Source organism: Myotis davidii, unplaced genomic scaffold (genome assembly GCF_000327345.1).
Source record: "Myotis davidii unplaced genomic scaffold, ASM32734v1 scaffold185, whole genome shotgun sequence".
Classification (NCBI taxonomy): domain Eukaryota; kingdom Metazoa; phylum Chordata; class Mammalia; order Chiroptera; family Vespertilionidae; genus Myotis; species Myotis davidii.
This window is the reverse complement of record NW_006297811.1, coordinates 4,846,380-4,859,342: the sequence shown is the minus strand read 5'-3', so window position 1 is coordinate 4,859,342 and position 12,963 is coordinate 4,846,380. Positions and strand designations below refer to the sequence as shown.

Sequence of the window (12,963 nt, the reverse complement as noted above, 5' to 3'; positions counted from 1 at the left end):
GAGAGTCCATTTGTGTGCTCTCTAGCCTGTATATGCACAATCCCAATAATTATTTGTAAACAATACCCACCTGTGAAATATAACAAAAGAAATAAAAAAGAAGAAAAGGAAGGAGGAGCTTAATGGTATAAGGAATAAGACACTCTGAACAATAAAGATTTAATTTAAAATAAAAAATAAAAAAAAGAAATGAGTCCATTTGTGTGCTCTCTAGCCTGTATATGCACAATCCCAATAATTATTTGTAAACAATACCCACCTGTGAAATATAACAAAAGAAATAAAAAAGAAGAAAAGGAAGGAGGAGCTTAATGGTATAAGGGAAATAAGACACAATGTTGTCAAACTGTTTCCATTCTTGTCCTCGCCAACATCTTGTTATCCCAAATTCACACAGGACTTTTTGGATAACAACTTATTCCATCTCAATTCCTGATTTACTGTTTGCTTTAGAACCTCTAGTAATATCAAGATAAATTTTATTTGATAAGAAACTGGCCATTTCCTTAGTGGTATCTGCCTTATACAGAAATCCTGATCAATGGTAGTGGAATGTAAAATGACAAAGAGTATTTTAAAATAAAATATCAATAAAATCAGTGTTTCTCTTTCATGTAATTACTTTGGAGGAGGATGCATTTCAGTGCTGTCATGTAACATTTCTACAATCCATCACCGGACACGTGAGTCAGCCCCTACTTACGATGCGGCAGCATCCATACTTTATTATGCACACATTCAATTACTTACCACGCGAGTCATCATTTCATGTTTATGTCAATCTACCAGATTACACTGTGAGTACCTCAGAGAGGAACATGTTGTCTAGGTCATCTTTGTAACTCCTTTCTGAGTTCGCCATCAGATCCCATAAAGAGTTAAAAAGTGAACAAGTGACAACGACAGCACTTCATTTAAAGAAAGAAAAGGAAGGACGCGGGAGCAGTGTTTTTCCAGCCGTACCTGGGAGGAGAAGCCCATCTGTCATGGCCAATGTGTAACCACAAAACCCCCGGTACTGGATTAACAACTTATCAAAATTTGCTGTTGTTTCTGGGAAAAGCCATTGTTGTCTTTTGAATTCCATTGGATGTACTCTTTCTCCTACAATGAAAGAGGAGGACAAGAAAAACTTTATTCAACGAGAAGACCAAACAACCCAAGGAAATGGGCAGAAGGAAATGGCTGCTATGTGACTGCAACAGAGATGCGTCAATTCACTCAAGAGGCTGCAGCTCTTTACACCAGGCGGCACTTACATAGTAGGACTAGTGCTTCTTGAATCAGGTGAGACTATTCTGAACAGAAAGAGTCGAGGAAATATCTCTTTGTAGCTTCATTTTCATAACAAGGTGTACAATTTTTGTTTTTTATACTTTTAAATATTCTTCCCAGTGTCAGCTAGCTAACCTTCTTCCATTTGATAAGCAAATTGACTATTTTTACACAAATAAAAACATGCCTTTGTAAAACATTGATACCCAAGATTCTTAGCTGCCGTGATCCTACTACACTTCTGTGTCTGGCTCTGTATCCAAAGATCAGATGCCACATGTGACCTCATGGCTATGACGAGAAGTAAATTCATACTTTGCAGAAAATAAGCCTTTCCCTCTTTATTTCCCGATATGCCTAAAAGCCGTGAACAGTTATGACATGTGCCAAGTGTCAAGTGAGTTCTTTCAGAAGAAAACTGGGTCTGGCTAGTGTGGCTCAATGATTGAGCTTCGACCAAAGAACCAGGAGGTTGCTGGTTCGATTCCCAGTCAGGGCAAATATGCCCAGGTTGCAGGTTTAATCCTCAGTAAGGGTGTGCAGGAGGCAGCTGATGGATGAGGTCCTCTTTCATCGATGTTTCTATCTCTATCCTTCTCCCTTCACCTCTCTTTAAAAATATATATATATATTTAAGAGAACATTGGGTCTCCCAATTCACTGGAGCAGTATCTTGAGAGTGTTCTAGTGGGTACAAAGTTCTGACGTATGGTGGGAAACACATGTTTAAATCTAAGTTGCAAGTGAACTGTCTTGCCGATGTGGTCGAGTTTAATATTTACTATTGAAGTGGCTGTACCTTTTTAATTTAATTTAGTAATTGCATAGATATGCTGTTTTAATAAAAATAAAATCAGTAAGAAAAACTTTAACTGGAAGCATGCCTTTGAGTTTCTTTGATCTTGTTTTCAGATTTTATGTGTTCTAATAGTTTAAGAATGAAACTGCTGATTTAGTTTTATTTTCCACTTTACAAAAATAGAATTTGAAAAGGAAATTTGGAGAGTAAATTATCTAATTTGATTTTCTGGAAAAACTTTCTTTTCAGGCAACAACTCAAATCCCAGGCTCTATTTTGGCATTTCTCATGAATTTTAAATTGTCTTTAGGGTAAGAGGGACCAAAAAAGTAAAGAGAAGTTTATTGGTAAAGACAGCCTTTCAAGAATTAATGCATCTCTTAAAGGGTCTAAAATAAACTCAATAAATTTTACAAAGATAAAATCTATTCATTTATAAATTTCAGCCTCAATTTGAGATAGGTATATGGCAAACAGCACTCCAATAAATGAAACTTAATTTGCAACAAATATAGCAAGAATTAATATCCCTTTCTACTGCAAATCAATAATAAAAATCACTAAAACTAGAAGAGAAACATGTAAGCAGAGAAAAATCATTGTTAACCTAAACACTAACCATAACATTAGGAGTGGTTATTGCTGAATAGTAAGATACCCAGTTTACATATTTTTGTTTTCCAAATTCTCAATATGAAAAATTACCTTACAATCAAGAAAGATGTTTAACACCTTATAAGAAAGATATACTATGAAAAAATTAAAACAAAAGAGTGACTTTATTCCAGAGGTGATTCTAAGAGGAAGGAAATAATAGATGATTTCTATTACCCATGTGTTCTTTCAGTCGAATCATGTCCGTTTTCACAGTTACTTCATCAAGAAGATCTTGCATTACGCTTTCAGGAAACAGCAGTTCATGAGTGCCCAGAAAGCGCTCAAGGTTAGCGGTTAAATTAGTGAGGATTCCAATCAAAACAGTTTCATCCTGAAAGCCAGTCCACACATTGGAAAGTGCAATGAAGATGGGCTGAGGAAGAGAAAATAAAAGTTCAAAATGTAATTGTTTAATTCAATGATAATCACTGTAGTCTTGAAACTAAATACAATTTGTAAAGAAATTATTCCTTAAGACAAATAAAAGTCTCATGAAGTTAAACAACAGAATCTAAATAGAAAGTGGACTCATAAATTATGAGAAAATAAACTTGTATTTTATTTGAAAGCATTTTATTTTGGTGTGATTATTATAACGTTAATTTACTCAAACAAACAAACAAACAAAAACAACACAGCCCTAACCGGTTTGGCTCAGTGGATAGAGCGTCGGCCTGCAGACTGAAAGGTGCCAGGTTCGATTCCGGTCAAGGGCATGTACCTTGGTTGCGGGCACATCCCCAGTCGGGAGTGTGAAGGAGGCAGCTGATCGATGTTTCTCTCTCATCGATGTTTCTAACTCTCTATCCCTCTCCCTTCCTCTCTGTAAAAAATTAATAAAATATATATTTTAAAAAAAACAACACAAAAACCAAACACACACATTTGATCATCTGGCTCTGTTTCCAAATAGCAGACACCACCAATGACCTTGTGGCTACACTGGGACTAAAAGCACACTCTGGAGAAAACAAACCTTTCCTCCTCTTCCCTGACATCCTGAAAGCAGAAAGATTTATGGGTGCTTCATCTCAAAAGGTCAAAGGGAAAATAACTTCATTTGTATTTTTTTTAAAGCTAAATCTGACACATGATTAGATTTATCTGTCTCAACATGATTCAAAAGAACATGTAAAGTCTAGCAATATATCTTGGGGCATGTCCTGTGAGCTGCAAGTTAAAGATTTTTAGGTCAGTGAGACAAAATATTTGTATTAAAGATCACAGACTTATAGAACAAACAAAAAACTATTCAGGCTCAAATTATAAGTGAAACAACTTAGCCTGTGGCTTCTTAGTTTTTAAAACCAAATATTGGGAATGATTATAGAAAATTATCAAAGCCCCAAAGTGCTCTATAAAATACTGCATTTGCATCTTCTACCTCCTTGGGGCTACCAGATTTGTCCATAAGATGGTCCAAATAATCAGAAAAGTCAGTATAAATGCAGGTCTGGTCATCAAAGCGGTTATTATTTGTCTTTTCAGAAAAAGTCACAAGTTGCATCACTTCTTTGTTGAAGGCAGTTAGAAACCAGCTACTGTGAACACATTTTCAATACTATATTACGGATTATTTTTGTTGCCACAGCCAATACTGATAGTATGGTTGTCATTACATACTAGAGGCCCGGTGCACGAGATTTGTGCACTGGGTGTGTGTGTGGGGGGGGGGTCTCTCAGCCCAGCCTGTGCCCTCTCACAGTCCAGGACCCCTCGGGGGATGTCCACCTGCTGACAGTCAGACATCCCTCTCGCAGTCCAGGGCTCTCACATTCCAGGACCCCTCGCTCCTTACCGCCAGCCTGCAGCTGAGGCAGGAGAGGCTCCTGCCACCGCCACCGCTGCGCTCACCAGCCATGAGCCTGGCTTCTGGCTGAGCAGTGCTTCCCCTCTGGGAGCGCACTGACCACCAGGGGACAGCTCCTGTGTTGAGCATCTGCCCCCTGGTGGTCAGTGCACGTCATAGCGACCAGTCATTCCGCTGTTTGGTCAAATTGCATGTTACACTTTTATTATATAGAATAGCTGTATTTTCTTCAGCAGCAAATGCCTACCAAGGGAGTTCTGTCATCCAATGTACACTATTACTACAAAATTACCAAAAAGAACAGAATCAACTTGTATGAAACTAATATTAAATTTTTAGTAATTAAATACAGGGTAGGGCGAAAGTAGCTTTACAGTTTTGAGTACACAAAACACAGTTTATCCTTGTATCATTATTTATTAATTATTGTATTCTTTTCCATATGAACAAGTGTAAACCTACTTTTGCCCCACCCTGTATAATCTTAATTACTTCTGACTCCGTTTTATAGGACCCAAACCATATTCATCCTTCAAGAAGGTCAAAGTTGATGACAGATACTTACAAAGACCTGTGACGTTGGGACAGCCGTCTTGGACTTCACAGTCATTATTAATTGTTCAAGTAGGGCTCCTAACTGCTTTGTCAGCAATTCCACTTCTTGAGCACAACTAATTATTTCTGACTGCGAAGACAACATAATTTGCATTAATATTTTTATAATTTCACCTCAAAAATCGTATGTGTTTCAAGCCCCATCTGCTCCCTGAAGGTCAGTCAGAGATTCTCTGCTCCGTGGCTACCCCGACACCAGGAACAGTGCTGGCACATAGACAGTGCTCTACAAATTGTTGGTGGATGGGTCAACCTCCTGAAACACAATGGCTATACTTTTTCTCAAATGTATACTGAGTTCCTGAGAAACGGATCCTATGGCACAGCTTTGCATAACTGTTATTTTCAGTGATAAAATTAATGAGGTGCTCTTCTAAACACTATTTTGATATCCTTAAAAATCTCAGTATTGACAGAAAAATAATATATATCTGATACAGTAATAGTAATATAAAAACAGGTGCTGACTGCTAAGTCTGAAATAATTGTTAGCATTTATTCTTACTATGTACTAAAGCCATATTAAATACATAAGTACAAAAAGGAAAACATACAAATAAGAAAACCAAAGTATAGAAAGGAAGTAAATTGCCCAAGAATATCCAGCGAATAAGAGGTAGAATCATGATTCTACCTCAGACTATCAGCGTGCAGAGCCCAGCTCTTACCCATTGTACTGTCCTGCCTAAGATGCCATCAGAAATGGCAGTGGTATGGGTCTACCGGTACAGTGTAAAGAGTGACATTTACTTGAAGTGAAAAAAGTGTATTTGAGTTTTCAAACATTTGTACCTATTTTTGAATGAAAAAAACCATTTACTTCACAAAAATATCTAATATTACTGTATTTCAACTAATTAAAAAAATTTTTGTTAATCCACCCAAGTACATTTTCCATTGATTTTTTAGAGAGAGTGGAGGGGAAGGCAAGAGATAGAAGCATTAATGTGTGACAGACACATTGATTAGTTGCCTCCCGTAGGCACCCCAACCAGGAAGGACCGGGGCCAGAGATCAAACCCGAAACCCTTCAGTCCGCAGGCTGATGCTCTATCCACTGACCCAAACCATCTAGGGCCAACTAATGAAATTTTTTATTCAAAAATGTAACATGCATCCTGTTTTAATTTTACCCTTACGACTCTTTAAGCATCTTCCTTCCTCTTGCTTCATTCTCCCATATCATATAATCTATCCTATCTAATGGGTCTCTTGTCTAATCCCCCAGAAAATTACCTCCCTAGATGTTAGCTCTGTTTTAGGAATCAAATATGAAAATGCAGACCTTGAAGTCTTTTCAGATTTGTGCAACAGCAAACAAGAAACAGAAATAAATATGTTTATGTCCTCCAAATCAAAACTTATATCCAATACATAACACTTCTTAAACCCTACAATTGAAGATACTCTAGACCAGTGCACGGCAAACTGTGGCTTGTGAGCCACATGCGGCTCTTTGGCCCCTTGAGTGTGGCTCTGCCACAAAATACCACATGTCCACAACATTAGTAACAAAGAAACAGAATTTCCGGAGGATGAGGCCCAGAAATCAGGATTTTCAAAAGACTCCCAGGTGATTCTAATGTGCAGCCAAGGTTGAGAACCACTGGTCTAGGCCTTCTTCCCCAAGTATGTTTGTAGGGTCCATTCACAGAGTAGGTATGCAGAACTTCTTAATTTTTCCTGATAATGTCTTAGAACAATCACTCTGTTGACATTTTATCAAAAAGAGCTCATTTACAACCATGTAGAGGTTTAGGTTGTAAAGTTATTCCTCACAAATAAATGAAAAGATATTCTGTGTTTCTGTATTGGAAGAATTGATATTATTAAAATGCCCATACTTCCCAAAGCAATATACAGATTTAATGCAATCTCTCTCAAAATTCCAATAACATTTGTCATAAATGTAGAACAATCAATCCTAAAATTTGTGAAACCACAAAATACCCCAAACAGTCAAAACAGACTTGAAAATAAGATCACAAGTGGAAGGGTCATGCTTCCTGATTTCAAACTATATTATTATTATTTGAGCTATAGTAATCACAGTAGTATGGTATTGGCATAAAAACAGACACATAGATTAATGGAGCAGAAGAGAGCCCAAAATAAACCATGTATATACAGTCAATTAATTTACAACAAAGGAGGGAAGAATAAACAATGGGGGAAAGTAATGGTTTCGGGGAAACTGGACAGATACACGCAAAAGAATGAAAACAGACCACTATCTTACATCATTCACAAAAACCAACTCAAAATAGATTAAAGACTTGAAGCAAGACATGAAATCATAAAACTCCTAAAAAAAAAACATAGGCAGTCAGCTCCTTAACATGTCTTAGTGATTAGTTTTTGGCTTTGACACCAAAAGCAAAGGCAAGAAAAGCAAAACTAAACATGTGAGACTACATCAAACTAAAAAGCTTCCCCATAGCAAAAGAAATCAACAAAATGAAAAGGCAACCTACCAAAGAGAGAAATTTGCAAATCATGTTTCTGATAAGGAATGAATATCCAAAATACATAACAAACTCATACAATTCAATAGAAAAAACACAATCCAATCTAAAAAAATTAGCATAGGATCTGAAAAGACATTTTTCCCCAAGAAGACATACAGATGACCAACAGGCACCTGAAATGTACTCTACATCACTAATCATCAGGGAAATGCAAATCAGAACCACAAAGAGAGATCACCTCTCACCTGTCAGAATGAATGGCAAGAGGTAAGTATTGGCAAGAATGTAGAGAATATGTGCACTGCTGGTGGGGATATAAACTGGTGCAGTCACTATGGGAAACAGCATGGAGGTTCTTCAAAAGTAAGAAACAGAACTACCAGCCCTGGCTGGTGTGCGCAACTGGTTGGATTTTGTCCCGGGCACAGAAAGATTGCCTGTCCGATGATTCCTGGTCAGGGCATATGCCTGGGTTGCGGGCTCCATCCTGGGTAGGGGGCATGCAGGAGGCATTCAGATCATCAATGTTTCACTTTCACATCAGTGTTTCTCACCCTCTCCCTTCCTTTCTGTCTAAAAATCAATTTAAAAAATAGAATTACCGTATGATCTAGCAACTCCATTTCTGGGTATTTATCCAAAGAAAATGAAAACACTAACTAGAAAAGGTACATGTATTTCCATGTGCATTGCAGTATTCACAATAGCTAAGACATGGAAGCAACATAAGTATCCATTGATAAATGAATGGACAAAGAAAATATTTTATAATCTTTTAATGTACATGTATGTATTTATATGGGAGTGGGTAAAAGTAGGTTAAATTACCAGCCATTATTACCTAAAAGATAAATCATAAGGATATGAAATAATAATAATAATAGGAAAAAAGACAAATAATACAAATAAATAATATAATTAAGAAATAACTTAAGAATAAACTGTTTTATGTACTCACAACTGTAAACCTGCTTTTGTCCACACATATCTATACACATGTCAATATATGCATCCATATACTATAGGATATTCTTTAACCATAAAAGAAAGGAAATCCTGCCATTTATGACAACATGGATGGATCTTGACAGCATTATGCTAAGGGAAATAAGTCAGAAAGAGAAAGATGAGTATTGTATGATCTCACTTATATGTGGAACCAAATAAAAGAGCTCATAGATACAGAGAAAAGGTTGGTAGTTGTCATAGTCAGAGGTTAGGGGCTGAGCTAAATGAGTGAAGGAGGTCAAATGGTACAAACTTCTAGTTACAAGATTCAATCCTGGGGATAGAATGTAACAACATGGTGATTATAGCTAACAATACTTTATTGTATACTAGAGGCCCAGTGCACAAATTCGTGCACCAGTAGGGTCCCTCAGCCTGGCCTGCAGGATCAGGCCAAAACCAGTCTCTGACATTCTCTCAGGGGTCCCAGATTGTGAGAGGGCACAGGCCAGGCCACAGGACCCCACTGGTGCATGATCGGGACTGGGGAGGGATGTGGGAGGTTGGCCAGCTGGAGAAGGACCACGAGAGGGCTCCAGGGCGTGTCCAGCCTGTCTCGCTCAGTCCCTATCGGCCAGACTCCAGCAGCAAGCTAACCCACTGGTCGGAGCATCTGCCACCTGGTGGTCAGGGCATATCACAGCAAGCAGTTGAGCAGCCTTAGCATATCATTAGCATATTATGCTTTGATTGGTTGAACGGATGACCGGACACTTAGCATATTAGGCTTTCATTATACAGGATTTGAAAGTTTCTAAGAGTAGACCTTTTAAAGTTTTCATCACAAGAAAAAAAAATCATAACTATGTGTGGTGAAGAACATTAACTAAACTTATTGTGGTAACCATTTTACAATATACATAAATATCAAATCATTATATTGAATATCTGAAACTAATGTAATATTATATGTAATTATATCTCAATTAAAAAGCCTATTTCAGCCTGGCAGGTAGTTGAGCATTCACCCATGAACCAGAAGATCATAGTTTGATTCCTGGTCAGGGCACATGCCCAGGTTGTAGATTCGATTCCCAGTAGGGGATGTGTAGGAGGCAACTGATCGATGATTGTCTCTTATCATTGATGTTTCTATCCCTCTATCCTTCTTCCTTCCTCTCTCTGAAATTAGTAAAACATATTTAAAAAATAAAAAGCCTATTTCACTTAATATCTTTGATGATACAGCAATACATTAAAAAGATCATACACCATAATCAAGTGGGATTTATTGTGGGATTCAAGGTTGGTACAATGTCTGCAAATCAGTAAGTGTGATACATCACATAAACAAAATGAAAGATAAAAATCATATGATTGTATCAATAGGTGCAGAAAAGCATTAGACAAAATCTAGGACCAATTTATGATAAAAATATCTCAGCATAGTCGAATAGAAGGAATATATCGCAACATAATAAAGGCCATATATGACAAACCCACAGCTAACATGATACTCAGTGGGGAAAAACTAAAACGGTTCCCCTGGAGATCAGGAACAAGACAAGGATGTCCACTTTCACCACTTTTATTCAACACAGTACTGGAAGTCCTAGCCATAGCAATCAGACAAGAAAAATAAATAAATAGAAGACATCCACATTGGAAAGAAAGAAGTGAAACTGTCATCATTTGCACATGATATGATACCAGATATAGAGAATCCTAGAGATTCCATTAACAAATTACTAGAACTGATAAATGAATTCAGTAAAGTAGCTGGATACAAAATTAATATTCAGAAATCAGTTGCATATTTATGCACCAATAATGAATTATCAGAAAAGGAAACTAAGAAACAATCCAATTTACAATTGCATCAAAAAAAATATATCTAGGAATAAATTTTACCAAGGAGGTAAAAACCTGTACTTAAAAAATTAGAAGGCACTAAGGAAAGAAACTGAAGAAGATACTAATAAATGGAAGCCTATGCCATCCTGACAGGAAGAATATCATTAAAATATCCATACTACCCAAAGCAATCTATAGACTGCAATATAATTCCTATTAAAATACCAATGGCATTTTTCACAGAACTAGAATAATCCAAAAATTTATATGAAATAACAAAAGACCCCGAACAGTCACAGCAGTCTTGAGAAAAAAGAATAAAGTTGGAGATATCATGCTACCTGATATCAAACTATATTACAACGCCATAGTATCAAAAAAGCAAGGTGCTGGAATAAAAACAGACATATAGATCAATGGAACAGAATAAAAAGCCCAGAAATAAACCCACACCTCTATGGTCAATTAATACATGACAAAGGAAACAAGAACATACAATAGGGTAAAGACAGTTGATTCAATAAATGGTGTTGGTAAAATTAAACAGATACATGCAAAAAAATAAAACTACTGGTAGATCATCTTCTTACACAATATACAAGAATAAACTCCAAATGGGTTAAAACCTTAAATGTAAGCTCCAGCTGGTTTGGCTCAGTGGATAGAGCATCGGCTCATGGACTGTGGGGTCCCGGGTTCAATTCCTGTCAAGGGCATGTACCCTGGTCAGGTGTGTGGGAGGCAACCAATCCATGTGTTTCTCTCACATTGATGTTTCTCTCTCTCTGTCTCAGACCTCCATTTCACTCTCTAAAAATCAATGGAAAACTATCTGTGGGTGAGGATGAACAAAAATAAATAAATTAAAAAACGAATAAACTGAGCAGTTATTAAGGTTGCCTTCTTTATCAGTGATCTGGTTCTACCTTTTGTTTCAGCTCAATATCTAAAGAGGTTGAAGTCTATGGAAAAGGCCAGATCTTAAGACATTAACTCACCAAAATGATCTGAAGGAAGATCTCATACTGCCGCACATTATAGAGCGCTTCTTTTAACATATACGGCTGCAGGTCTGCAGCCAGGAACGGGTTCTCTGTCACCTTCTCAAGGATGGCCGTGTAGCGGTATGCCTGTTCTTGAGCTATCTGTAGTTGGGAGTCAATATGTTGAGTGGTGGCTGGGATTGCTTCCTGTAGAAGAGCTGGCACTGTTTTTAAAGGTATTGAGAGAGACATTAAGAACTCTAAGCCCTGGCCAGTGTGGCTCAGTTGGTTGAGTGTTGTTCCATGCATTGAGAGGTAGCCAGTTTGATTCCTGGTCAGGGCACATGCCCGGGTTATGGGCTCAATCCCTAGTGGGGGAGGTGTGCAGGAGGCAGCTGACTGACAGTTCTCTCTCGCCGATGTTTCTCTCTCTCACTCTCCCTTCCTCTCTCTCTAAAGTCAATAAAAACATATTTTTTAAATCTAAAATGTCTAGAAAGTGGTCATATTTTGAGCATGAAGGTGAGTTAGTCTTATGTCAGCCAAATTAATAATACTGAGGCATATACTTCAATGGGTCCCAAACCATGAAAAAGAAGATTCCAAAAAAATCCCTGTCCAAACAAAAGACACTGTCAGAATAATAACCCAAAGGCAGAGCAGATCAGTTTTTGCCACTGAAATACAGAGGAGCCTGAAAGCTGGTAGGCTGTGGTACTGTGTGCTGTTGACCACGAGCCTCTAGAAAAGTCACTCTCTCTTTCCTTCTGTATGTCATCTTTTCTGTTTGTAAAGGAGAAGAAAAAGCATACACCTTAAGAAACTCATTACAATACTGAAGAATAACAGAACAGTCTAGCAAAATAGAGAACTTGATGAAGAATGGGAGCCTGACTTTTTAGAACAGTTTTTAAAATGCAAAAACTTACTCCATTGTACTAGATCAGTGATCTGGTAAAAAAAAAAAAAATACTAACACCTTAACAGTGGGTCTATATGTGCACCAAACTCCTAAAAAGTTATTTCCTACTGGTAGATCTTTGATGGAATATTTCATGAGTACTTTCGGACTTATACATAGTACATGCAGTAAGTGCATTACAGCACAGTAAATGCTCCTGAATTTACAGATTTGAAGATATCTTCTCTTGGACCTTTTCATTCCAGTAACTGCATCAGCAACTGTTTCATTCTCAGAGTGGTTTCTATTTCTTAAATCATTGCGTTTTACTCCCTTTTGGTCACCTGACTTGGAGTAAAGTACACAAAGCCCGATGAATGGTTTCCGGCAGGCCTCCTCATTCCGTTCACGGATTCCCTCTTCTAGACTAGCTCCATGACACATAAAACTTAAAGTCCTGCCCCGGCAAAATTAAAAATGACTACACATTATGAACTGTAGTTGTAACTAAGGTAAAATCAAACCTTCAATCTAAGAATAGTAGTGGTATGTTGGGAATTATTTTCCTCACTATGCAAGTTAAATGTTAAACCTGCATAACCCATAGAATTAACCTAACGATATACCTACGGTATTCAATGCTTTCTCTTCCC

General features: G+C 37.4%; 1 protein-coding gene across 1 annotated transcript in view; it reads right to left on the bottom strand.

The window, feature by feature from the left end:
• The window catches only part of CFAP206 (cilia and flagella associated protein 206), a 36,234-nt gene that overhangs the window by 11,469 nt on the left and 11,802 nt on the right, over nt 1-12,963 (bottom strand). The window contains exons 8-10 of the mRNA XM_015570317.1: nt 5,107-5,226; nt 2,906-3,104; nt 964-1,104 (exon numbers count right to left, since the gene is read on the bottom strand). Of these exons, the coding sequence (XP_015425803.1) occupies nt 964-1,104; nt 2,906-3,104; nt 5,107-5,226 (460 nt within the window). The remainder of the gene's footprint in view (nt 1-963; nt 1,105-2,905; nt 3,105-5,106; nt 5,227-12,963) is intronic.